Below are 25706 nucleotides of genomic sequence, written 5' to 3'. Positions count from 1 at the left end.
GATTCTATAGACAACACTTATTTTTTAATTGAAAATGATTTTTAAAAATGACAACCAATTTAAAGAACCTTTATATTGTATATGAATTAAATATCTATATGATTGATTTAATCTTAATTACACTTTCATTTTCTCCAGCTCTTGAATTATAACCATTTCAAATTTTGCACATTTAACATTTATAGTGCCACCTAATCTTCTTGTCTACATTCACCAGATTGCCTCACTTTCTTTGGAATATATAGAATCAGGGTAGATGTTCAGATGACAGATCAAACCAATCCTTTTTTTTCGCAATAATCAGAAGAATATAAGAAATTTAAACAGAAATAGACCATTCAGCCCTTCTGCTCTATCATTTAATTTGTTCATTTTTTACCTCGGCATCACTAACCCCAATATCATTTATTTTCCTTAATGTCTAAAAACCTATCAATCAGTCGCTTGATCAAAAGGCATGGGAATTTGTATCTTGGAATAATGGTACCTGTACTTGAATAAATGGTTTTGAAAGGTGCAATTTTGCACAATATTGTAATTAAACATATGAATTGACAAAGTTTAGTTAACATTTCAATCAATCAACATCAAATATCAAAACATTAACAAATAGTTAAATAACTTACTTTTTACAGACTTTTTTCCACCCACAGATTTGGGCTATTCAATAAACTTAATTTTTGAATTCAAACGCAATGTAGTCAGAGAATTCCCAATAGAAGTTGGGAGGTCATGTTGCAGTTAGACACGACATTGGTGAGGCCGCATGTAGAATATTGTGTTCAGTTCTGGGAACCATGTACTGGGAAAGACGTTGTCAAGCTGGAAAGGGGCGCAGAGCAGATTTACGAGGATGTTGTCAGAGGGACCGAGTTATAGGGAAATATTGAGCAGGTTTGGACTATTCCTTGGAGCGCATGAGAATGAATGGTGATCTTATAGAGGTGCACAAAGTCATAAGAGGAATAGATCAGGTAGACGCAGTCTCTTGCCCAGAATAGGGGGATTGAGAACCAGAGGATATAGGTTTAAGGTGAGGGGGAAAGATTTCATAGGAGTGTTTAATAAGGAACTGCAGATGCTCGAAAACCGAAGGTACACAAAAATGCTGGAGAAACTCAGCGGGTGCAGCAACATCTGTGGAGTGAAGGAAATTTCCTTCGCTCCATAGATGCTGCTGCACCCGCTGAATTTCTCCAGCATTTTTGTGTACCTAAGATTTTATAGGGACCTGAGCAATAACTTTTCACACAGAGAGTGGTGGGTGTATGGAACAAGCTGATAAGAGGAGATAGTTGAGACAGGTACTATTGCAACGTTTTAGAAATAATTAGACAGGTACAAGTTTAGAGGGATATGGGGTAATAGGACAAGTTTAGAGGGATATGGGGCAAACACAGGCAGGTGGGACTAGAGTGTAGATAGGACATGTTAGTCGGTGTGGGTAAGTTGGGCCGAAGGACCTGATTCTGTACTGTGTGATTCTATGACTATAACTTCAAGCTGAACAACTTATTCTCTGTTTGCAGGCCCGACAATTTGAAATCTTAGTCTGTAATGTTGAAATGAATATGCCAGGTAGCAAGCAACCAAAATGATTAATGCAGAGGAAAAAATAATTCAGGAGCCGTGGACTTAATTAATATGTCAGTCTGGTCATTAACAGCATGGTTGGGTGTCAGAAAATGTCGTTGAACAATCCAAAGTACCTAGTATAAAGAATATTTAGTTCAGTTCCTCAAGATAAGTGAGGCTGGTGAGCTGTGGAATGGAATTCATTACTTGCTTCTCTCAGTGTCAGGAATGTTTGAGATCACATTAAGTGCACAAACAAGGAGCAACCCTCAGTGATCTGACCAATTTCACCATTGCACCCACGTCAATACACCCCACATTTCCTCTATGGCATTAAATAGAATCAGTAATTAATCCTTGATTTAGTTTAGTGTAGATTTTGTTTAGTTTGATTCAATTTACCCGGGCCAAAACTCCTCAACAGGCCCACTGGCTGGGCTTTGTGTGCAGTCCAGCACCCGACCCGGGCCAACTCTTCTTTCACCCAGCCACGGCCTAGTTGGTCAATGACTTGCCGTCGGGAATTTGTCCCTTATTTTGACCATTTGTCCCTTATTTGGGAGTGAGAAAGTTGGCAACCCCACCCTTCAGTCTTCTCCATTCCACGGAAAACAAACCCAGTCAATACAGACACATGGAACTGCGTATGCTGGTTTACAAAAAAAGGCACAAAGTGCTGGAGTAAGTCAGCAGATCGGGCGTGTCAGGACCCTTTGCCAGTCTGTTCATGTACTCCAGAGAAGCTGCCTGACCTGCTGAGCTACCCAGAGTTACTCCAGCATTTTGTTTCTTTTCTTCCATTCTATCCAGTCTCCCATCATAACTGAAACATCCATCCCACTAAACATCCTGGTGAATCTCGGCTGCTCACTCTCGGAACATCCTTCCCGTCCTCAGGTGAGCAGAACTGCAAACAATATTTTATTCAGCTGTACCTGCTCATATCCTCTGTCCCAGCAAATAAAGACCAGCACCCTCTGTACCTTCTTCACCACCTACTCTATCTGTGCTGCCAGCCTCAGGGTTCTCTACTTGTACACCAATATGTCTCTGTGCTTCAACATCCCCTGAGACTGACCATTCATTGTGTATGGACATCAACGAGTTTAGATAAATGGCTTCCAGAATCACAAGCAAGTTCAGCATTTGGTGTCCTGAAGGAAGAGCCGTAGGGTTCCTGCACACGGCCTTGATTCAGGGCCTCCTCAGTGGCTCAGTGAGCTGCCCTAGGGCTATGGGTAGTAGAACCACCCCCCCCCCCCCCCCCCCCCCCCCCCCCCCCCCCACACCCCCCCCCCCCACAAACCCCATTCACACACTCCATGATACTTGGCTTCTCCCGCATCTTTCCCTCTGCCCTTTCACTCCCTCTCACTCCCTTTACCTTAATTTCAGTTTGATTGTACAGAATTTTTGTGCCCGCTCTTGTTCCCCATTTACTGGTGCCCTCCCCTAAATAATCCATTTACTGGTGCCCTCCCCTAAATAATCCATTTACTGGTGCCCTCCCCTAAATAATCCATTTACTGGTGGTGCCCTCCCCTAAATAATCCATTTACTGGTGCCCTCCCCTAAATAATCCATTTACTGGTGCCCTCCCCTAAATAATCCATTTACTGGTGCCCTCCCTAATAACCATTTAAAATGAGATTGGGTAAGCTCGGACTATTCCTTGTAGGTGAATGAGGAGTGAAGTGTTTTGGTGTATATCATGAGGAGAATAGACAGATTATTTTACCTGGTGGGGAAATCAAAAACTAGAGGACATGGGTCCAAGGTGAGGGTGGATTTTTTTAAATGAACCTAATGGGCAACCCTTTCACACAGAGGGTGGTGGGTCAGTCGAGCTATCCAGTATGTAGCTCGTTATAGCTAGCTATCTAGCTATCCAGTATGTAGGTCAGTCGTTAGCTACCTAGCTATCCACTATGTCACCCTCTCTCATCCTCTCTTTGTCCTCATTTCCCCATCCCCTCTCCTCCCCCTCTCTTTCCCCCCTCCTTCTCTCCTCTCTCTCTCTCATTTCCCTAACTTCCCCTCTCCTCATGGGTGCTGTCTGTACGGAGTTTGCACGTTTTCTCCCCGCGTGGGTGGGTTTTCTCCCCTGCGTGGGTTTTCTCTGGGCACTCCGGTTTCCTCCCACACTCCAAAGACATGCGTACAGTTTGTAGGCTAATTTAGTTTAGAGATACAGCGCAGAAATAGGCCCTTTCGGCCCACTGGGTACGCGCCGACCAGCGATTCCCGGACATTAACACTATCCCCCCCCCCCCCCCCCTTCCCCCCCCCCCCCCAAGCCAATTAACCTACAAACCTGTACCTCTTTGGAGCGTGGGAGGAAACCGAAGATCTCAGAGAAAACCCATCAGGCCCTGGAGATTTATCAGCCTTCATTCCCATCAGTCTACCCAACACCATTTCCTGCCTAATGTGGATTTCCTTCAGTTCCTCCATCACCCCAGATCCTCTGGCCACGAGTACATCAGGAAGATTGTTTGTGTCCTCCATAGTGAAGACGGATCGAAAGTACCTGTTCAACTCACCTGTCATTTGCTTGTTCCCCATAATAAATTCACCTTTTTCAGTCTTCAAGGGTCCAACTTTGGTGTAAGCTTTTACTATCCTGCTTTATAATCTTGGCTAGCTTACCTTCGTACCTCATCTTTTCTCCCCGTATGCCTTTTTAGTTATCTACTGTTACTCTTGAAACATTACCCAATCCTCTTGCTTCACGCTCATCTTTGCTATGTGGTACTTCTTATCTTTTATTTTTATACTGTCCCTGACATCCCTTGTCAGCCACGGTCGCCCCTTACTCCCCCTTGGAATCTTTCTTACTCTTTGGAATGAACTGATCCTGCACCTTCTGTATTGTTCCCAGAAATACCTGCCATTGTTGTTCCACTGTCATCCCTGCGAGGGTATCTTTCCAGTCAACTTTGGCCAGCTCCTCCCTCAAGGCTCCATAGTCCCCTTTATTCAACTGTAACACTGACACTGCCGATTTACCCTTCTTCCTCGCAAATTGTTGATTAAAACTTACAATATTATGGTCACTACCTCCTAATGGCTCCTTAACCTCAAGTTCCCTTGTCAAATCCAGTTCATTACACATCACTAAATCCAGAATTGCCTTCTCCCTGGGATGCTCCAGTACAAGCTGCTCTAGGAATCCATCACGGAGGCACTCCACAAACTCCCTTTCTTGTGATCCAGCACCAACCTGATTTTCCCAGTCTACCTGCATGTTGAAATCTCCCGTAACAACCGTAGCTTTACGACATGCCAATTTTAACTCGCACCCTATATCCAGGCTACTGTTTGGGGACCAGTGGATGTCACATTCGGGTCTTTTTACCTTTACAATTCCTTAGTTCTATCCATACTGATTTAATTCAGTATAATTTAGTGTAGTTTAATATACTTTATTGTCACATGTACCGAGGTATAGTGAAAAGCTTTTTGTTGTGTGCTAACCAGTCAGCAGAAAAACAAAACATTATTGCAATCGAGCCATTTACAGTGTATAGATACAAGGGAATAACGTTTAGTGCAAGGACAAAAGCCAGCTATAGTCAATCAAGGATAGTCGAAGGGTTACCAAAGAGGTAGATAGTAGTTCAGCACTGCTCTCTGGTTGTGGTTGGATGGTTCCGTTGCCTGATAACAGTTGGGAAGAAACTGTCCCTGAATCTGGAGGTGTGCGTTTTCACACTTCTTAGTTTAGAGATACAGCACTGAAACAGGCCCTTTGTCCCACTGGGTCCGCGCCGACCAGCGATCCCCGCAAATTAACACTACCCTACACCCACTTGGGACAATTTTTCCATTACCAAGCCAATTAACCCACAAACCTGTACTTCTTTGGAGTGTGGGAGGAAACCAAATATCTGGGAGAAAACCCATGAAGCCACGGGGAGAACGTACAAACTCAGTATAGACAGCACCCGTAGTCGGGATCGAACCCGGGTCCCCAGCGCTGCAAATGCTGTAAGGCAGCAACTGTACCGCTGCGCCCGGTCACCGATATCTTTTGCCTGATGGAAGAAGGGCGAAGAGGGAGCGGCCACGGTGCGACTTGTCTTTTGATTATGATGCTGGCCTTGCCGAGGCAGCATGCGGTGTAAATTGAGTCAATAGAAGGAAGGTCGGTTTAGGCTGCGTCCACAATTTGCTGCAATTTCTGGCAGTCTTGGATGGAGCTGTTCCCAAACCAAGCTGAGATGCATCCTGATAAAATGCTTGCTATGGTGCATCTGTAGAGGTTGATGAGAATTATATGGGACATGCCAAACTTCCTAAGCCTTCTAAGGAAGTAGAGGTGTTGGTGTGCTTTCTTGTCCGTTGCTTCAATATGTGTGGTCGTGGGGAAATTGTGGGTGATAATAACTCCTAGGAATTTGAAGCTTTCAACCATCTCTACTGCGGCACCATCTATACAAGCTGGGGCATATGTGCACCACTTCACTTCCTGAAGTCGATTACCATCTCCCTTGTCTTGCTGACATTGAGAGGAAGGTTGCTGCCTCAATGCCAGGACACGAGATTCTCGATCTCCTTCCTAGACTCCTTCTCATCATTATTTGATATCTGGTCCACAATGGGGATACTGTCTGCAAATTTGAAAATTGAATTAGATTTGTACATGGCTGCAGAGTGTACAAGAAGCGGGCTGAGAACGGGGAGCACCCTGTTGAGGATTATTGGCGAGGATAATTTGTCCCTTATCTTCACTGATTGGGGTCTGTTGGTCAGGAAGTCGAAGATCCAGTTGCAGAGAAGAATGCTGACACTAAGTCCCGCGAGTATGGTGATAAGCTTGGATGGTGTAATAAATAGCATTAAAGGCTGAGCTGTAGTCTATGACTAGGAGTCTGATGAAGGCGTCTCTCTTATCCAGGTGTTCTAGGGATGAGGGTACACAAAAATGCTGGAAAAACTCAGCGGGTGCAGCAGCCTCTATGGAGCGAAGGAAATAGGTAACGTTTCGGGCCGAAACCCCTTCTTCAGGGGGTGGCGGGGAGAAGGAAGGAAAAAGGAGGAGGAGGAGCCCAAGGGCTGGGGGATGGGAGGAGACAACCCGAGGGCTGAGGAAAGGGGAGGAGACAGCAAGGGCTAACAAAATTGGGAGAATTCGATGTTCAAGCCCGCAGGATGCAGACTCCCCAAGCAAAATATGAGGTGCTGTTCCTCCAATTTCCGGTGTTGCTCACTCTGGCAATGGAGGAGACCCAGGACAGAGAGGTTGGATTGGGAATGGGAGGGGGAGTTGAAGTGCCTAGCCACCGGGAGGTCAGGTAGGTTCTGGCGGACCGTGCGGAGGTGTTCGGCGAAGCCATCGCCCAACCTCCGCTTAGTCTCACCGATGTAGATCAGCTGACATCTAGAGCAGCGGATGCAGTAGATGAGGTTGGAGGAGATACATGTGAACCTCTGTCGCACCTGGAACGAATGCTTGGGTCCTTGAATGGAGTCGAGGGGGGAGGTAAAGGGACAGGTGTTGCATTTCTTGCGGTTGCAACGGAAAGTGCCCGGGGAGGGGGTGGTAGGGGAGTGAAGGGAAGAATTAACAAGGGAGATGCGGAGGGAGCGGTCTTTGCGGAAGGCAGACAGGGGGGGAGATGGGAAGATGTGGCGAGTGGTGGGGTCACGTTGGAGGTGGCGGAAATGACGGAGGACTATTTGTTGTATGTGACGGTTAGTGGGGTGAAAGGTGAGGACTAGGGGAACTCTGCCCTTGTTGCGAGTGCAGCGATGGGGATAGAGAGCAGTGTTGCGGTGTATAGATGAGACCCTGGTACGAGCCTCATCTATGGTGGAGGAGGGGAATCCCCGTTCCCTGAAGAGCAAGGACATTTCAGATGCCCTGGTGTGGAACGCCTCATCCTGGGAGCAGATGCGGCGTAGGCAGAGGATTGGGAGTAGGGGATGGAGTCCTTACAGGAAGCAGGGTGGGAAGAAGTGTAGTCCAGATAGCCATGGGAGTCAGTAGGTTTTTTATAGTGGATGTCGGTCAGAATGAGTTCTAGGGATGAGTGCAGGGCTGGGATGACGGCATCGTCCATGGACCTGTTGTGGTGGTAGGTGAATTGCAGTGAGTCAAGGCCACTGGGTAGACTGGATTTAATGCACTCCATGGTTAAGGCTGCTGGTTAGACTGGGGTCAAGGCCGCTAGGTAGACTGGGGTCTAGACCGCTAGGACACTTCAGTTGCCTGACAACAGCTGGGAAGAAACTATCCCTCAATCTGGAGGTGTGCTTTTGCAAACCTCTGTATCTCTTGCCTGATGGGAGAGGGGAGAAGATGGAGTGACAGGGGCGAGGCTGGTCCTTGATTACGCTGGTGACCTTGCTGAGGCAGCATGAGGTGTAGATGGAAGGGGAGTCAATGGAAGGGAGGTTAGTTTGCGTGATGGACTGGGCTGTGCCCACAACTCTCTGCAATTTCTTGCGGTCATGGTTGGAACTGTTTCCAAACCATGCTGTGATGCATCCCAATAAAAAATGATAGTCTCTCTGTTAGATTACTGGACTGCATGTTTGCATCAGCTTCCACAAAACAAGACCTGGTTTCTCTCTACTTGATCCCACTCCCACACAAGTCTGGCTGCAAATAGATGGCACAGGAATAGGAATTCATGCCTGTGGTATCCATGGCCACAATCATAGCTATCAGCATTAGCAGCGATACCGAGAGGATGAAGCCGTCTCCAAACTTCCCTGTTGGCAGATGGGGCTGAGGAAGAGGAGGCTCTCAATAAAGAAAGAGCAAGAAATCCATGGCATTGCTGGACAGGTTCGCATGATCAGGAAATCCTCACTCAAGCTTATCCGAGTCATTAGTCCTGGAAATGATGACCTAAGTGTGCTGGAATCCAATTCTTAACTCACCACAGAACCAATGACAAGGCAAAACAATATAAAAATGGAATCAGCGTATATTATTACTGGTGATTGAAAGAAATGCAGGCGTGCACCCGTTCACGCCAATTCTATGTCATCTCATTTCCACACCAAGGGTAATTTTACAGAGGCCAATTAACCTACAAACCCACATGTCTTTGGGATGTGGGTGAAACCCGGAAACCCACACGGTCACAGAGAGAACATGCAAATTCCACGCACCCGAGGTCTATCTAAGATCAATGTTTTTTTTATTACCACTTACATCAATGTATAGTGAGATTTTTTTTTTTGCACCCAGATCAGTGGGATTATTGCCTGACATAAATACAATCCCTGGTCTCTGTCGACGTGAGACGGCGGCTCCACCAGCCGGGATATCTTCACATTTTTACACAATTACAATCCCATAGATTTCTGTTCACACAATAGACTTGGAAACAAACAGCCATTACAATTCAGGTTTGGCAGCATTGCCGGTGAGATCCCACATTGTATCTCGAGTCTTGAGGTGGTCCTGGAACACAACTGAAGATTCATCTCCAGCGCTACATTAATGCCTCTACTGAGAAAGATTATTGGCAACGTTTTAACAATAATGATAGGTTTTACTGTAACATAGTGGAAGATCCCAGTGATATTCTCCATGCATCAAATCACCACTGGTTTCATAGCTGTAAGGTATGAAGTTACATACAGAAAACACACTGCTTCAAGTGGCTCTACCCAGTGATCTGGGTAGAAGCGCCATCTGCCTATCAACCTATCCCCCCCCCCCCCTTGCCATTACCTGTAACCACCTATCACTTGTAGATACTGGTTTATATCAAAGATAAAACTGCAGATGCTGGTTTATATCAAGGAAAGACAATGCTACAATAACTCAGCAGGTCTGGAAACATCTCTGGAGACAAAGGATAGGTGATGCTTGTGACTCTCTGAAGAAAGGTCCCAACTGAAAATGTCATCCATCCTTTTTCTCCAGAGATGCTGCCTGACTTGCTGTGTTACTCCAGCACCTTGTGTCAATCCACCTAATCCCCAAAATATCATCTGTCCATTTCCTCCACAGATGCTGCTTGACCTGCTGAGTTTCTTGAGCACGTTGTGCTTTGCTCAAGATTCCAATTTCTGTATTTCCTTGTGTCCACGGCAAGTGTCAGTCAGGGTTGCAGGGCAGGTGGAAAATGGCAGCAGGGTCTTCGGGTGGGGAGGTAGGACAAGAAACAGAGAGAGACGGGGCGGGGGGGAGACAGAGGGAGAGACAGGGGGGGGAGACAGGGAGAGACGAGGAGAGATGAGGAGAGACAGGGAGACAGAGAGACAGGTGAAAGATCTGGTGAGCCCAAATATTGCTCATAAATTCCTAAGCTCTAGGAGCAGAATAAGTCCATCACGTTTACTCTGCTATTCAATCATGAGTTATCTTCCCCTCTGAACCCCATTCTCCTCCCTTCTCCCCATAACCTCTGACACCTAATCAGAGAACATTTGCTGGAAATGAGCCAATGTCCCTCACAGTGGGATAGGGAAGAAGGCTCTTTTTATTTCTCTCAATAAGTGTGCCGTTTTGGAAGTTTCATTGAGAACATTGTCAAATAATAACATTGAACATGATTATTACGGCACCATCTACAGGTGTAGGAAGTACTGCACTAAATGTTGTGTTCACCTACTATTATTAGATTAGATTAGATTATTGACATGTACACCAAGGTGCAGTGAATTTACTCATTCACACGATGCTGACAGAGTAAACAGTGGTGATGAATACAACAATAAATATAATGACAAAACAGCAGAAACGGACAAGAATGTGTGCAAAATCTGAGCAGGGCTAAAGAATATTAAAGTACAACAAGGGAATAACCAGATAAAGTAGGAAAAAGAGAGATTATCTGAGAACGGTTGCTTGGCCCATTAAGAATGTTCCTCAACAGGTCACATTTAAAGTGAGTGGAGACATTTTAAATGCGAGGGGCAAGATTTAATAGGAACCTGAGGGGCAACGTCTTCACACACAGTATGGTGGGTATATGGAACTGGTTACCAGAGGGAGTAGTTGAGGAAGCATTTAAAAGAAACTTGGCCATATGGATAGGAAAGGTTTAGTGAGGTATGGGTCAAACAAAGACAATGGAATCAGCTTAGATGGGGCATCTTGGTCAGCATGGACGAGTTGGTACAAGGGGCCTGTTTTCATGCTATATGGCTCTGTGACATACACATTGCATGCATGGACGAGTTGGAACAAGGGGCCTGTTTTCATGCTATATGGCTCTGTGACATACAAATTGCATGGTCATAAATACATTGGCAAAAGCTAATTCCATGCACTGTTTCCCTGTCCAAGGGGACTTATCCAACAAACCACATGAGTCTTCACCAGCAAGTGAGAATTCCATTCCCCAGTGGAAATGCTCCGCTTCTTCTGTGATTCTGCACAGAATGTATTCCAATTATAAATCAAAATGACATAGATTTGTCAAATGGGTTATAAGACCTTTAAATAAGAGGAAAAAAAACATGCAGCAGCTAATAGAACAAATGTGCTTGGACTCGCACTTAAAACCACAAGATTCATTTTGATTCATCTTATTCATAATGTGTGTTGGTATGAATTACATGCTGATAACCCGGTTTATAGTCATTTTTCTTTAGAAACCATTTATCAAGCCATCTGTTTGAGTTTTAGTTTTAGTTTTAGAGATACAGCGTGGAAACAGGCCCATCAGCCAACTGAGTCCATGCCGGCCAGCGTTAACCCGGTACACTAACACTATCCTACACACTAGGGACAATTTACAGAAGCCAATTAACCTACACATCTGCACATCTTTGGAATGTGGGAGGAAACCCGAGCATGTACAATGTACAAACTCCGTACAGACAGCACACGTAGTCAGGATCGAACCAGGTCTCTGGTGCTATAAGGCAGCAGCTCTACCCCTGCACCACTGTGTCACCTATCTGTTGTGGGAATGTACCTCAGGAAAATGTTTCCGTTTCATTTGTTCACAGGGCATGGATATCATTAGCAAGACCAGCAGTTACTGTCTATCGCCAAACGTCCCACATAAACCACAAAATGTGAGAGCAACAGCAGGTCAGGCAGCATCTGTCAGGGGGAATGAACAGGCGATGTTTTGGGTCGGGACCCTTCTTCAAACTCTCTGTCTGTCTGTCTATGTGTGCGCGTGTCTGTCTGTCTGTGTGCACGTGTCTGTCTGTTTGGGTGCGCGTTGCTGTGTGCATGTGTCTGTCTGTCTGTGTGCGCGTGTCTGTCTGTCTGTGTGCTCGTGTCTTTCTGTCTGTGTGCACATGTATGGGTGTGTGTGTGTGTCTCTGTGCTTGTCTCTGTGCGCGTGTCTGTCAGTCTGTGTACGTGTGTCTGTCTGTCTGTATGCACGTGTCTGTGTGTGCACGCATGTCTGTCTCTGTGCGGGTGTCTGGCTCTGTGCACACGTGTCTGTCTCTGTGCGGATGTCTGGCTCTGTGCATGTGTCTGTCTATCTGTCTGCACATGTCTGTGCATGTGCGCGTGTCTGTGTGTGTGCGCGTGTCTGTCTGTCTGTATGTATGTGTCTGTGTGTGTGCGCGTGTGTGTGTGCGCGTGTCTGTCTGTATGTGTGTCTGTGTGTGTGCGCGTGTCTGTGTGTGCGCGTGTCTGTGTGTATGCGTGTCTGTGTGTGTGCGCGTGTCTGTGTGTGCGCGTGTCTGTCTGTGTCGTGTCTGTGTGTGTGCGCGTGTCTGTGTGTGTGTGTGCGCGTGTCTGTCTGTCTGTATGCGTGTGTGTGCGCGTGTTTGTGTGTGTGCGCGTGTCTGTGTGTGCGCGTGTCTGTGCGTCTGTGCGTGTGCGCGTGTCTGTGCGTCTGTGTGTGTGCGCATGTCTGTCTCTGTGTGCACACTAAAGGGCTTTTCTGAACAACCTTCCAAGTGAGAAAAAATAGAAACCACTAAACAATCGCAAGAACAAACGTGCCACGGCCACGGCCACGGTGGTGCAGGATAGAGTTGCTGCCTTACAACGCCGGAGACCCGGGTTCGATCCTGACTACAGGTGCTGTCTGTACGGAGTTTGTACGTTCTCCCCATGACCGCGTGGGTTTTCTCAGAGATCTTCAGTTTCCTCCCGCATTCCAAAGACGTACAGGTATGTAGGTTAATTGGCTTGGTGTATGAGTAAATTGTCCCGAGTGTGTGTAGGGCAGTGTTAATGTGCGGGGATCGCTGGTCGGTGCGGACTCGGTGGGCCGAAGGGCCTGTTTCCGCGGTGTATCTCTAAACTAAAACAGAAATACAAGCATGGAAATCATTTTTATTACCATGCCAATTTCAGAAAGAAAAAACATCCAAAATTAAGTGTCCTCCTATTGCAGTCATGATATTTCATTTGTTTCATGTGGTGGTTACATTCAGAGTCGTCTGTCTCATCCGTGCCGGGAATGGAATATGCACTGAGCATTCAACTTTGAACAAAACACAAGAGACTGCAATAAATACAAATATCTCTTCCTTGATAGGCAAAAGGAACAACTGGATAATCTAGCACTGCCCTCCCTTATCATCCAAGGTCGCCAACCAGGTCTTGCAAGTTATAAATTATCTTACGGTGCCGATGGTGATGCATTCCCATTTCTGGAAGAGTGATACAATTTTCTGACATCCACTGCTTGAAAAAGATTTTCATGACTTTATTTACAAAAACCTGGATCTCATTCTTGGACCAATCTATCTGGACTCCCAACCAGCATAAACAGTTTATCTCTTCCTCCCGTATTGTATTGCGTACAGTTTTGGTCTCCAAATCTGAGAAAGGACATTATTGCCATAGAGGGAGTGCAGAGAAGGTTCACCAGACTGATTCCTGGGATGTTAGGACTGTCTTATGAAGAAAGACTGGATAGACTTGGTTTATACTCTCTAGAATTTAGGAGATTGAGAGGGGATCTTATAGAAACTTACAAAATTCTTAAGGGGTTGGACAGGCTAGATGCAGGAAGATTGTTCCCGATGTTGGGGAAGTCCAGGGCAAGGGGTCACAGCTTAAGGATAAGGGGGAAATCCTTTAAAACCGAGATGAAAAGAACTTTTTTCACACAGAGAGTGGTGAATCTCTGGAACTCTCTGCCGCAGAGGGTAGTCGGGGCCAGTTCATTGGCTATATTTAAGAGGGAGTTAGATGTGGCCCTTGTGGCTAAGGGGATCAGAGGGTATGGAGAGAAGGCAGGTATGGGATACTGAGTTGGATGATCAGCCATGATCATATTGAATGGCGGTGCAGGCTCGAAGGGCCGAATGGCCTACTCCTGCACCTAATTTCTATGTTTCTATGTTTCAACTACAACCTCCTCTTAAAACTATAAACGCTTCTATCAAATGACCATGCACAAGGAGAACTGCAGATGCTGGCTTACAAAACAAAAAGACACAAAGTGGTGGACTAATGCCCCTGTCCCACTTAGGAAACCTGAATGGAAACCTCGGGAGACTTTGCGCCCCACCCAAGTTTTCCGTGCGGTTCCCGGAGGTTGTAGGTGGTTGCCGGAGGTTTCCTAAGTGGGACAGGGGCATAACTCAGCGGGTCAGGCATCTTCGATGATCCAATGATTCTTTATTGTCACAGGTACCTAGATACAGTGAAATGTTTTGCTTTGCATACAACCCGTTAAAATCATATAGCAGACCTCACCCAGGCTGTACACAAGAATCGCCACGTTTCTGGAGCTGACAAAGTTACAAACGTTCACCAAACAGTCTCTGGAGAACATGGATAGAAATTTTAGTTTAGTTGATTGTCACATGTACCGATGTACAGTGAAAAGCTTTTGTTGCGTACTAACCAATCAGTAGAAAGACAATACATGGTTATAATCAATCCTTTTACAGTGTATAGATACATGATAAGGGAATAGCGTTTAGTGCAAGGTAAAGCTAACAAAGTCCAATCAAGGATAGCCCGAGGGTCATCAAAGAGGTAGATAGTAGTTCAGCACTACTTGTGGTACGATGATTCAGTTGCTTGATAACAGCTGGGAAGAAACTGTCCCTGAATCTGGTGGTGTGTGTTTTCACACTTCTATATCTTTTGCCTGATAGGGTAGGAGAGGAGGGAGTGGGTAGGGTGCGACTCATCCTTGATTATGCTGCTGGCCTAGCCGCGTGAGGTATAAATAGAGTCAACAGAAGGGAGGTTGGTTTGTGTGATGGACTGGGCTGCGTCCACAATTCGATGCAATTTCTTGTGGTCCTGGATAGAGCTGTTCCCAAACCAAGCTGTGATACATCCTGATAAAATGCTTTCTATGGTGCATCTGTAGAAGTTGGTAAGAGTTGTAGGGGACTGGCCAAAATTCGTGAGCCTTCTAAGGAAGTAGAGTTGTTGGTGTACCTTCTTGGTCACTGCTTCAATGTGGGTGGGCCAGGAGAAGTTGTTGGTGATATTGACTCCTAGGATTTTTAAGTTTTCGACCATCTCTACTTCGGCACCGTCAATGCAAACTAGGGTATGTGCACCGCTTTGTTTCTTATCTTAAAGTCGATCTCCATCTCCTTTGTCTTGCTGACGTTGAGAGAAAGGTTATGGTCTCGACACCAGGACACAAGGTTTTCAATCTCCTTCCTATACTCTGTCTCATCATTATTTGATATCCGGCCCGCAATGGTGGTGTTGTCTGCGATGGGGGACTTCTTCAAAGTAGGCAGACCTTAAGGACATTTTGCAGTGGATCAATAAAATGTAGACACATGGAACTTTAGACAGTGGCTTACCATCTTAGTCTAAGTTTAGGTTGATCATTGTCACATGGAATAAAGTACAATGAAAATTGTATCTGAAAGAATGTATCCAAACATTCCATAATTTTGCCTCATACTTTTATCTTTAAGAGTCCACGTACCAGACAAAGGTTCTTCTACCAGCCTGCATCAACTGATAACATTGCAACCACAGCAGCAGTTCAGGTTTCATTGAACCAAATAAGGGATTCACAAACATTCCATGATCAGGATTAAAATTAAAGCTACCCTGTGGTTGCTAAAATACCTCAATGATACTTTACCTACTGTTTAGGTACAGTAAAATTCTTTGTTTTTGCACGAATAAGATGGGAGTCATGGCAGAATCAGAATCAGATTAATACTTTATTTGCCAAGTAAGTACAACATAAAGAGGAATTTCATTTGCCAAGTCAGTCATACAAATAAAAAGGAACAGAACACCCAAAACACATTTTAACATGAAAATCCACCACAGTCACTCCTACACATTTCTCACTGTGATGGAAGGCAAAATAAAGTTCAAGTCCCTTCCCTTTGTTCGCCCACGGTCGGGGGCCTCGAGCCCTCCATTGACGGGACGGTCTTGACTCCCGTAGCCGGCGGCGTTCGGGCCCTTCGCGTCGAGGCGTTCAGCTCCTGCATCGGGAGGAATATCAGCTCCCACACGCCGGGTGATCAAACCTCGCGTTGGGGCTGGTCGAACCTTCTGCGTCGTTGGAGCTTCCCGCCTTGGCCTCTCCCGAGACTGCGAGCTCTTGATGGTATGTCCGCAGGCCGCGGGTTGGAGCGAATCCAGGCAAGCGATCAGCTCCGATGTCAACTCCACGCCCTGCGGTGGGGCTCACGACAGTCCGAGGAGGCCTCCAGCTCCATCGATAGAAGGCCGCAGAGTGCCCGGAGAATGTGATCCGAAAATTAATCACATCTCCAGCGAGGTAAGAATTTGAAAATAAGTTTCCCCGATCCTCTACCCCTTCCCCCCATATAATACAAACCGGAGAACATAAAAACAAACTTTTAACAAACACTAACATTTTTTTTAAAAGATGAAAAAACGAACAGCCGGCGGAGCAGCCATCGTACGGCGCCCCTGGTGTTCTTGATATGGTAATTTGCAGTCAAAAGTTCAATAGGTGAAGCTAGTGTGTTTTTTTTTAAGTTTAATTACATCTTGAATGAGAGAAGCTTGAATTATGTATAAAAGCAGAGGGAATTGGGGATATGGGTTTATGACATTTTAAAACAGTAATTCAAATTGAACACGCTGCCGGGGGGTGGTGGTTGAAACAGATATGTCAGATATATTTAAAAGACTTTTGGATAGGCATGTGGATATGCAGGGAATAGAGGGACATGGGTCATTTGCAGGAAGATAAGTGATGTTCTTGGCATCATGGTCGGCACTGACATGGAAGGCTGAAGGGATTATTCTTGGGCTGCAGTTTAGACTTTAGAGATACAGCACCGAATCAGGCCCTTGGGCCCACCATGTGCACGCTGCCCTGTGATCACCCCGTACACCTGCACCATCCCACACACCAGGGAGAATTTACAATTTACAGAAGCCAATGAACCTACAAACCTGCACGTCTTTGAAGTGTGGGAGGAAAGCGGAGCATCCGGAGTGAACCAACACGGTCATAGGGCAGACGTACAAACTCCATACAGACATGAATGAATTAATACTTTATTGTCACACGTGACAAGTCACAGCAAAATTCTTTGCTTGCATACCTAAAGTGTGCAATAGTTGCCGCATAAAGGGCTCTTACAAAGTTACAAAGTATCTCACACCAAGTTCATCTTTGTTCTCCACCCTTCCCCCTCCTCCTTGCCAATCCCCCCATGCCGGGTCCTCCATGGTTCTTGCCCCCCCCCCCCCCCCCCCCCCCCCCCATGGCGATCCCCCGCGTCAGGTCCTCCTTTGTTCCTCCCCCTGGCAGCGGCATCCTCACTCCCATGTGATCCGTCCTCATCCGCCGGTCAGTGCCCTCATCAACCCCAACATCGACCTTTCCACTATAGCTGCCAGGTCCCCACTTGACTCCTCCGTTGAGCCGACTCAGGCCCTAGCACAGGCTTCGTCAACTTGCAAAGCTCCACCTCCGACCCTCCTACAGCACCCGTAGTGGTTTCTGGCACTGTCGGCTGGAACTCTACTGCTGCGCCATGAGATGGTACTGTTCTACGTTCTAGTTTTAGTTTAGTTTAAGAGATACAGCGTGGAAACTGGCCCTTCGGCCCACTGAGTGCACGCCAACCAGTTCTATGTGCTCTTTAGAGTTTCTTTTTTTATAAGAACAATACCAGAGCTAGTTGACTACTTGAAATAATATCAGAGCCAGTTAATTACTTTATAGGATTGGTAGGAAATACTTGATAGGAAATTAAATTTAACATCTTTTGCAAAAGTAACCTGAGAGTTTTAGTAACATTTCACAGTGTCAGTTGATGGCCATCATATCTCGTGCCAACAAGGTTTTGGATTCAAGTGGCAGAGCACAGACTCTGGCACATAATCAAGGCTCATGCCTGAGTGGGGAAGTGCTGCTCTACTGGAAATGCCAACTTTGAGATCAAACATTAAACCAGAGACTCGTGTTCCTTCTGACACGACGCAAGAGAATTTCTGAAGCAGTGTTACAGAGTTCTTCTGGTAATCTGATTAATATCATTCTAAACGTCTGGTCATTATCATCGTAATGTTGTGCAGTACTGTAATTCTTTGCCTCTCTGTGACTACTCTTATAGAATCATACAGTATGAAAACAAGCCCTTCAGCCCAACTAGCCCACACCGACCAACGTGTCTCGCCTGCCTGCGTTCTGCCTGCGTCTGGGCCATATCCATCTAAACCAATTCCATCAATGTAACTGTCTAAATGATTCGATACGTTGTGACAGTATTTCACTGACCGCATCATTTTGGCTGTGTTAAAGGATGAAAGCTACTCCATAAATATAATTTTTTTTCCTTGCGATTCAATTTTTTTTAACAAGACTAGCTGAAGAAGGGTCTTACTCCCTAAAATACTTCTCAAGCCAACACATCCATTCATCCATCAATATCACGCCTTTGCTCGATTCCAAGTGCAATCCTTAAAAGCACCCCTGATATAAAATGACATTGCAAATTAACAGTTAGAAAGTTTCTGCTCGTTATCAGCACAAATTGTACTATAAGTGCATTTTAGGAATAACCAGATTATTGTTAAGTCACACTTATCAGTCCATTTGAAGTGCAGAGACAGTTCTTATCACATGAATACTTTCTCCCAGAGAAGCAGCATTAAACTCAAGGAATCTGCAGATATAAGCAATGGATATCATTAAAATAAACAAATTCAACATCACGTTTCCAAATTGAAATTCCAGAGAATTGCGGACGCAGCTTAGACCATTACAGAAAGCAACATCCCTTCCATTAACTCCATCTACACCTTGCGCTGCCTCAACAAGGTCAGCAGCATAATCAAGGACGTGTCACGCCCTGGTCACCTTCTCTTCTCCCCTTTCCCATCAGGCAAGAGGCAGAAAAGTGCAAAATCGCACACCTCGGATTCAGGGACAGTTTTGTCCCAGCTGTTATCAGGCAACTGAACCATCCTACCAACAAGTAGAGAGCAGTCCAGAACTACCATCTACCTCCTCGGAGATCTTTAATTTGCCTTTATCCTGCACTAAACGCTATTGACATTATTACCTTTATCATGTATATATACACTGCGGATTGCTCAATTGTGAGCATGCGTTGTTTTTGCACTGACTGGATAGCATGCAACAAAAGCTTTTCACTGTACCTCAATACACATTACAACAAACTAAACTAAATATTTAAATATTGAAATTCTAATTTATAATATTAGTTTTATGTCACAACTTCTTTTTAAATATTCTACTCATTGGGATATATGGTAGTATATATCAGCTAGTATTAATTTAAATATTAACTACTTTAAAAATGGACAAGTATTTGTTTGCAATAACCATAATACAATTTCTTACATATAACAAAAGCTTCACACAATTCAACACACTATTCCCATTTGTGATAAACAATTTTCCATATTTTATCAATTTATTTCCTTTAATAAGACAACGCAAACGGGTTTAGCAATTTTAGTAATGGGATTAGTCAAAGCAATAATTTTTATCCTGATATACTGAAATACCAGTGGTGGCAGACCAAATGCCTGGCCCTCTTTAATGAGGTGTCAATTATTCTCATCTCAGTAAACATGTTCCCTTTTAGTTTAATTTAGAAGTACAGCATGGAAACAGGCCCTTCAGCCCACCGGGTCCGTGCCAACCAGCGATCCCGGTATACTATCATCATCTTGTGGACTACGGACAATTTACAATTCTTACCAAAACCAATTAACCTGCAAACCTGAACATCTTTGCAATGTGGAAGGAAATCGGAGCATCGGGAGAAAACCCAAGCGAGGTGTCACAGAGAAGGTACAAACAGCACCCATAGATAGGATCGAACACGGGTCTCTGGCGCTGTAAGACAGCAACTCTACCGCTGCACCACCGTGCCACCAGTGTTTCTCCTATTGCCCACACTTCTGGCTTCTTCTCTTCTTCATTCAAGGCTCTGTTCAGCTTTTCCAGTATTCTCTCCTCCACCGTACCAGTTTGCTTTGGCCACGACTAATCAACCTTCTAATGACGTCTAATGGATTTAGCACTCGCCCTCTGCAATCCCGTATTTGATAATAGACGGCGAAAAATCAATTAAAGCATATTTGCTCAGAACAAAGAGTCAATAACATGTGCATCGTTATTTGTGATTTTAATCTAAGAGTGTACTGATATTTAGTCGTATTATTTCTGAGCGTTTTATAAAAGTTCTGATCAGATGGAAAAGGTGTCACAGTGAATCTCTTGTCGACAGGATTTTTCTTAACACTAAATTAATACATCAAAACAAACTGACTGGTGATAATATCGCTGCAGGAAATGGACTTCAACTGTAGCTAAACAGGGTTGATTGGGTAAAACAAAGGCAGAGTGGAGTTACTGTAACATCTTGGCAGGCTATTAAAACACATAATTGCATGATAAATGTGTAACGAGTTTTGACTGCTTTCCTGCTTCAAATACGGCTGCATATATGAAAATTAAAAAAAACACTGTAGATGTTGGAAATCTGAAATAAAAACAGAAAATACTACAAAGACCTAGCAGGTCAGGCAGCGACTGTGGAGACAGAAACTGTGCTAACATTTCAGTTCGGAGATCTTTGCCAAGACTTGGAGGGGAAACGTATTTGTTTTAAAGTACAGAGAATGTTGGGGAGATGGGCAGGACAGAGAGGAAATCTGTGATAGGGTGAAGTTAGGGTTGGCATGGGAATAAAATGGAAAAATAAAATAATCTCTCAACAAAAATACCAGGAGGATCACAAGTCATCTTTATATCTTAATGCATCTTTTAATGCAATTGTACCAAACATTCCCTGCTCTGAAATAGATCCTGTGACAATAAAACAAAATGAATTAATGAGTCCTGCCTCTTTTAAGAAAAGCATCTGATTTGTTTTAATTTAAAATGAAGAAAAGTTGGTCAATTAGTTAATGGAGTAACCAGAAGAAGAAAAATTGAAGATAATCCATGATGAAGATGGTAAGAGATTAAGAATGCAGACAAAATGGTTCAATGGCTCTTTATTGTTGCACACGCACTGCACAGTGAAATTCTTTTTGTACAGCTTTCACATGCACGTCATGATATTTTGGTGCTATTTACACCAAAAAAAAGTCCAGTCCACGTGGATATAATGGAGCACCCTCGATCCAGGTAAGCCCCAGACTACTGTAGGGCCTCCTCCGCCACCCGTGAACCAACGTCTCTCTCCTCCCGCCTTTGTGTAAAATAATGCGAAAGGGTGCAAACTGCAGAACTGGACAACATGCCTAGCTCAGACTGTGCGAATATAGAAATTAAAAAACTGAGCCAATATCGTAGACAAATAAATTATCAGTTCTGATGCAGACAGAGAAAGCTAGTTACCTGGAGGATTTGATATTGAATACCAAAGGCTGATAGATGCCCAGTTGGAAAATAAGGTACTATTTCTAAGTATCATTATAACTAAAGACCAGTGACATATGGATCAACGTGAGGATAGACACAAAGTGCTGCGATAACTCCGTGAGTCAGGCAGCATCTCTGGAGAAAAAGGACTGGGTCGGTACCCTTCTTCAGACTGAAAGTAGAGAAGGGAACTGGAGGTCAGAAAAGGTAACTGAAAGTAGATGTTCATTTGGTTTAAAGCTTTTATCTTCAAGGCAGCATTCCCAACGTTTGTTATATGAAGGGAATGGCAATGTTTTATCCATGACAATGACGTGTATCAAAAACACTCCACGTAGAAATCGAGGAGTAAGTACTTAACATTGATCCAGTTATTCATTCAAATTTGCAGAACAATCATGAGAAATTACTTTTATTTGTAATATAAATATTGGTTAAAACATATCAGTGGAAGCAAGAAACCTTGAGATGTCAGGGAACTGAAACAATGGTTCCTCACCCCAAATCTCAAGAGTCGAGAGTGTTTTCTTGTCATATGCCCTGAAATAGATCAATGAAATTCTTACTTGCAACAGTTTGGGTGGTTAAGAACCCAATAGCATGAACATTAATAAACCCAATTTTAGGTAACTTCTACAGACACCTTCCTTCCCCCTCCCTTTATCCCCCCCACCTTACTAAAGGCAACTCAATTCTTCATCCTTTGGCACACTTATATCATCAAATATTACTATAAACAACCTAACCATATAACCATATAACAATTACAGCACGGAAACAGGCCATCACGGCCCTACAAGTCCGTGCCGAACAACTTTTTTCCCTTAGTCCCACCTGCCTGCACTCATACCATAACCCTCCATTCCCTCTCATCCATATGCCTATCCAATTTATTTTTAAATGATACCAATGAACCTGCCGACACCACTTCCACTGGAAGCTCATTCCACACCGCTACCACTCTCTGAGTAAAGAAGTTCCCCCTCATGTTACCCCTAAACTTCTGTCCCTTAATTCTGAAGTCATGTCCTCTTGTTTGAATCTTCCCTATTCTCAAAGGGAAAAAGCTTGTCCACATCAACTCTGTCTATCCCTCTCATCATTTTAAAGACCTCTATCAAGTCCCCCCTTAACCTTCTGCGCTCCAGAGAATAAAGACCTAACTTATTCAACCTATCTCTGTAACTTAGTTGTTGAAACCCAGGCAACATTCTAGTAAATCTCCTCTGTACTCTCTCTATTTTGTTGACTACAACCTGAGCACAATCAGCTGAGTTCACTTGCATTTTCATGTGTTCAATCCACTAGCACCATTTGAATTGAACTTCTAAATGGAACACAGTTGGAGAAAACCTTACTTAACAAAAAGGATCTATTCAAATGTTCACAATTTCTAGGAGATGAATTAGGCCATCTGGCCCATCACGTTGACTCCACCATTCAATAATGGCTGATCTATCTTTCCCTCTCAACCCCATTCTTCTGCCTTCTCTCATAACTCCTGACACCCCAACTAATGAAGAATCTGTCACTCGCCACCTTCAAAATATCCATTGACAGCCATCCGTGGCAATGAATACCACAGATTCACCACCCTCTGATGAAGGAGATTCCTCCTCATCTGCTTTGTAAAGGTATGTATTTTTATTCTGAGGCTATGACATCTAGTCCTAGACTCTCCCACTAGTGGAAACATCCTCTCCACATCCATTCTATCCAGGCCTTTCACAATCCAGTAAGTTTCAATGAGGTCCGCCCTCATCCTTTTAAACTGACAGCAAACCTGGTATACACCAAGTTGAATGCAAAACTCATGTGTCATCGCCTGTACGTTTGCAAGGGCACTGGTGGAAGTTTTCAATTGAGAGAATTTGCAGATTCCTACTCACTAATGGCAAAATGTAATAGATGTTCACCTTAGAGGCAAAGAGTCACTCAGCGTGGAAACATGCCCTTCAGCCCAAATTGCCCACAGCGACCAGCGTGTCCCATCTACACTAGTTCCCCCAGCCTGCGGGAAATATTCTATCAATGTACCTGTCTGAATGTTTACGTTTAATGGGTGATGATTATTTTACAAATACAAAGCATGTGCAATTTTAAACAGTAACGATTTCAATTTTAAATTGTATTGCATAAAGTGTGTACTTATCAATGCCAAAGGAATGCATAGGAAGGAACTGCAGATGCTGGTTTTAACCAACAATAGACACAAAATGCTGGAGTAATTCAGCGGAATCTCTACAGAGAAAGGAATGGGTGACTGGAGAAGGGTCTGGACCCGAAACGTTACCCATCCCTTCTCTCCAGAGATGCTCCAGCATTTTGTGTCTACCAAAGGAATGCATATTAGAGTGTTTTGACAAGAGAAATGAAAAAAAGCACTGAAAGTAATATTTATTCAGATTTCAGGACATTTTTAAAGCTTTCACGTGGTTAATGTACATAAGGATATAAAGACTGGTAAAGCATGCTGAAAGATTGTAATATACACTTGCAGATGCCCCCTTCATTTTTGGCTTTGCAGTTTACCACATTGACACGATTTACAGATTAATAGATCGGTATGAAAACTTCAAACACGGAAAGCTGGTGTTTCTGCTGTTTACCTCTGCTAGATTATTTCCGCCTCACCTCTGAAGCAATACCAACGATGTTCACGTAACTAAAACAACGGTTTATCTCTGCTGCGCACAGTTTTCATGAGGCCCAAACACACACAGCAGAGATCACGGTGGTTTTATTTCTCTTTTTTGCCTTCTGGCTCAAGGTCATTTCACCAAAGTTTGGGTGAAATCTCTGCGGGTGTCACCTGTGCCAAAGCCCTCATGAGCTAACTCGACAAAAAAAATCCCTGTTTGTGTGGGCTAATTGCTGCCAAATATTGCAGTGCTGGCAATGCCAGACGCCTGGCAGATGATGAAAACTTCCAGCTCGGTGTGACACCATCATAATCTTGTTCACTTCCCTACTTTTACGGGTTCCTTGTTCAACCTGACCTTTTGGAAACTTTATAAATATCCAAATGCAAAACACCGGAGGACCTGTTTAAAAAGACACTTGCGCATAGCACGTCTAGTCCCAGATTGTGGATACCCGCGCTTTACAACTCTCTGCTGTTCAATCCTCAATTTTACATCTTGGATTGTAAATCACAGAATGGAAATTGCATTATTTTTTTGACGATTGTACATTTTTTTGCAACGCGAGCAGTATTTAGATTGGACGCGTAAAATACAACGGCGGTTCTGCACTCCCCGATATATGTTCTGCGGAAATTAACTGCATCAACGAGCAAAGGAGACCAAACATTAAATGGATCGGTCGTTACAATTGGTTTGCAAGACAGATGTTTGCAGTGAGTAAGGGAAGGAGGAGGGGGAAGGTGGGGGACGAGGCAACTGCATTGCTTTTCAACTGGGCAATCGTGGGCATAGACGGTGACTGTATGTGTCTTCTGCAACATGAAACATGCTCGTTAGAGCAGAGCTGAGGAGCAACGGTTTACCTCTTTGCTTCTGACACAACCCAGATCACCGCAGGCATTCCCTGACAGATTCCTGGAATTACGGCATTCCCACCAACTCTTCCACTGGTGTGTATGTGTGAGTGTGTGTGTTTGCATCGAGGATGAGAGGACAGTTAAAATAATACCGACACAAACTCCTGCCTTTGACAAAAATCAAATTACAGACACATTGGCTTCGAGTCACACATGATCCGCACAACGGGACATTAAAGGTGGCTTCACTTCAATTTAGCTCTTTTTATTTGGTCACCCCAAACATTTTTTTTTTCTCCTACAAAAAAAAATGTAGCGGGCAGTAAAAAATAGCCGAGCAAATTAATTGAATATGAAATCACTGCAAACAGAGCGAACAGCGTGCATTTGGCGTCAGCGCATCAGTAAGTGCAGTACAACACTAATACCATTGATTCAAATGCGGCTAATATAAATCCACGCGTGGAAGGCAGGAGGAAGGGTGGAAGGTGTTATTATTTAGTGCACGAATAAAGGGTCTGGGGGAAAACGAAATTAATGATCAACTGGGTTACTTACAGTCCGCAAGAACTGGATTTCGTCCTCTCCCTCCCCCGCCTCAGCCATGACTGCAGGTTCCGGGAGCCCGCTGCCCGTCCCCTCGATTTCACACACGGGCTCCTTCTCAAGCGCAGAGCAGAGCTGCAAATCCTCTGCGCGCTCCCTCCCGCTCCGGGGATCGCCGCCTGTGCGCGTGCACGGCAGCCGACGCGCGTGTCCGCTCGTGGGCGTGCGCGCGCTCTCTCTCGCCCCCTCCGCCTCCCTCTCTCCCCTTCACTCTTCCCCTTCACTCTCCCCTTCCCTTTCTTTCCTCTCCCCCTCTCTCTCCACCTCCCTCTCTCTCTTTCCCCTTCACTCTCCCCTTC

At 44.6% G+C, this 25706-nt stretch overlaps 1 protein-coding gene across 1 annotated transcript in view; it reads right to left on the bottom strand.

The window, feature by feature from the left end:
- Positions 1–25482, bottom strand: part of ryr2a (ryanodine receptor 2a (cardiac)) — a 426354-nt gene extending 400872 nt beyond the window's left edge. The window contains exon 1 of the mRNA XM_055640013.1: positions 25360–25482. Coding sequence (XP_055495988.1) covers positions 25360–25407 — 48 coding nt within the window. The 5' untranslated portion in view covers positions 25408–25482. The remainder of the gene's footprint in view (positions 1–25359) is intronic.
- Between the last annotated feature and the right edge of the window lie 224 nt (positions 25483–25706).

Source organism: Leucoraja erinacea, chromosome 8, assembly GCF_028641065.1.
Source record: "Leucoraja erinacea ecotype New England chromosome 8, Leri_hhj_1, whole genome shotgun sequence".
NCBI lineage: Eukaryota > Metazoa > Chordata > Chondrichthyes > Rajiformes > Rajidae > Leucoraja > Leucoraja erinaceus.
The sequence above is the reverse complement of the archived record's forward strand: the minus strand, read 5'-3'. Positions and strand labels throughout refer to the sequence as shown.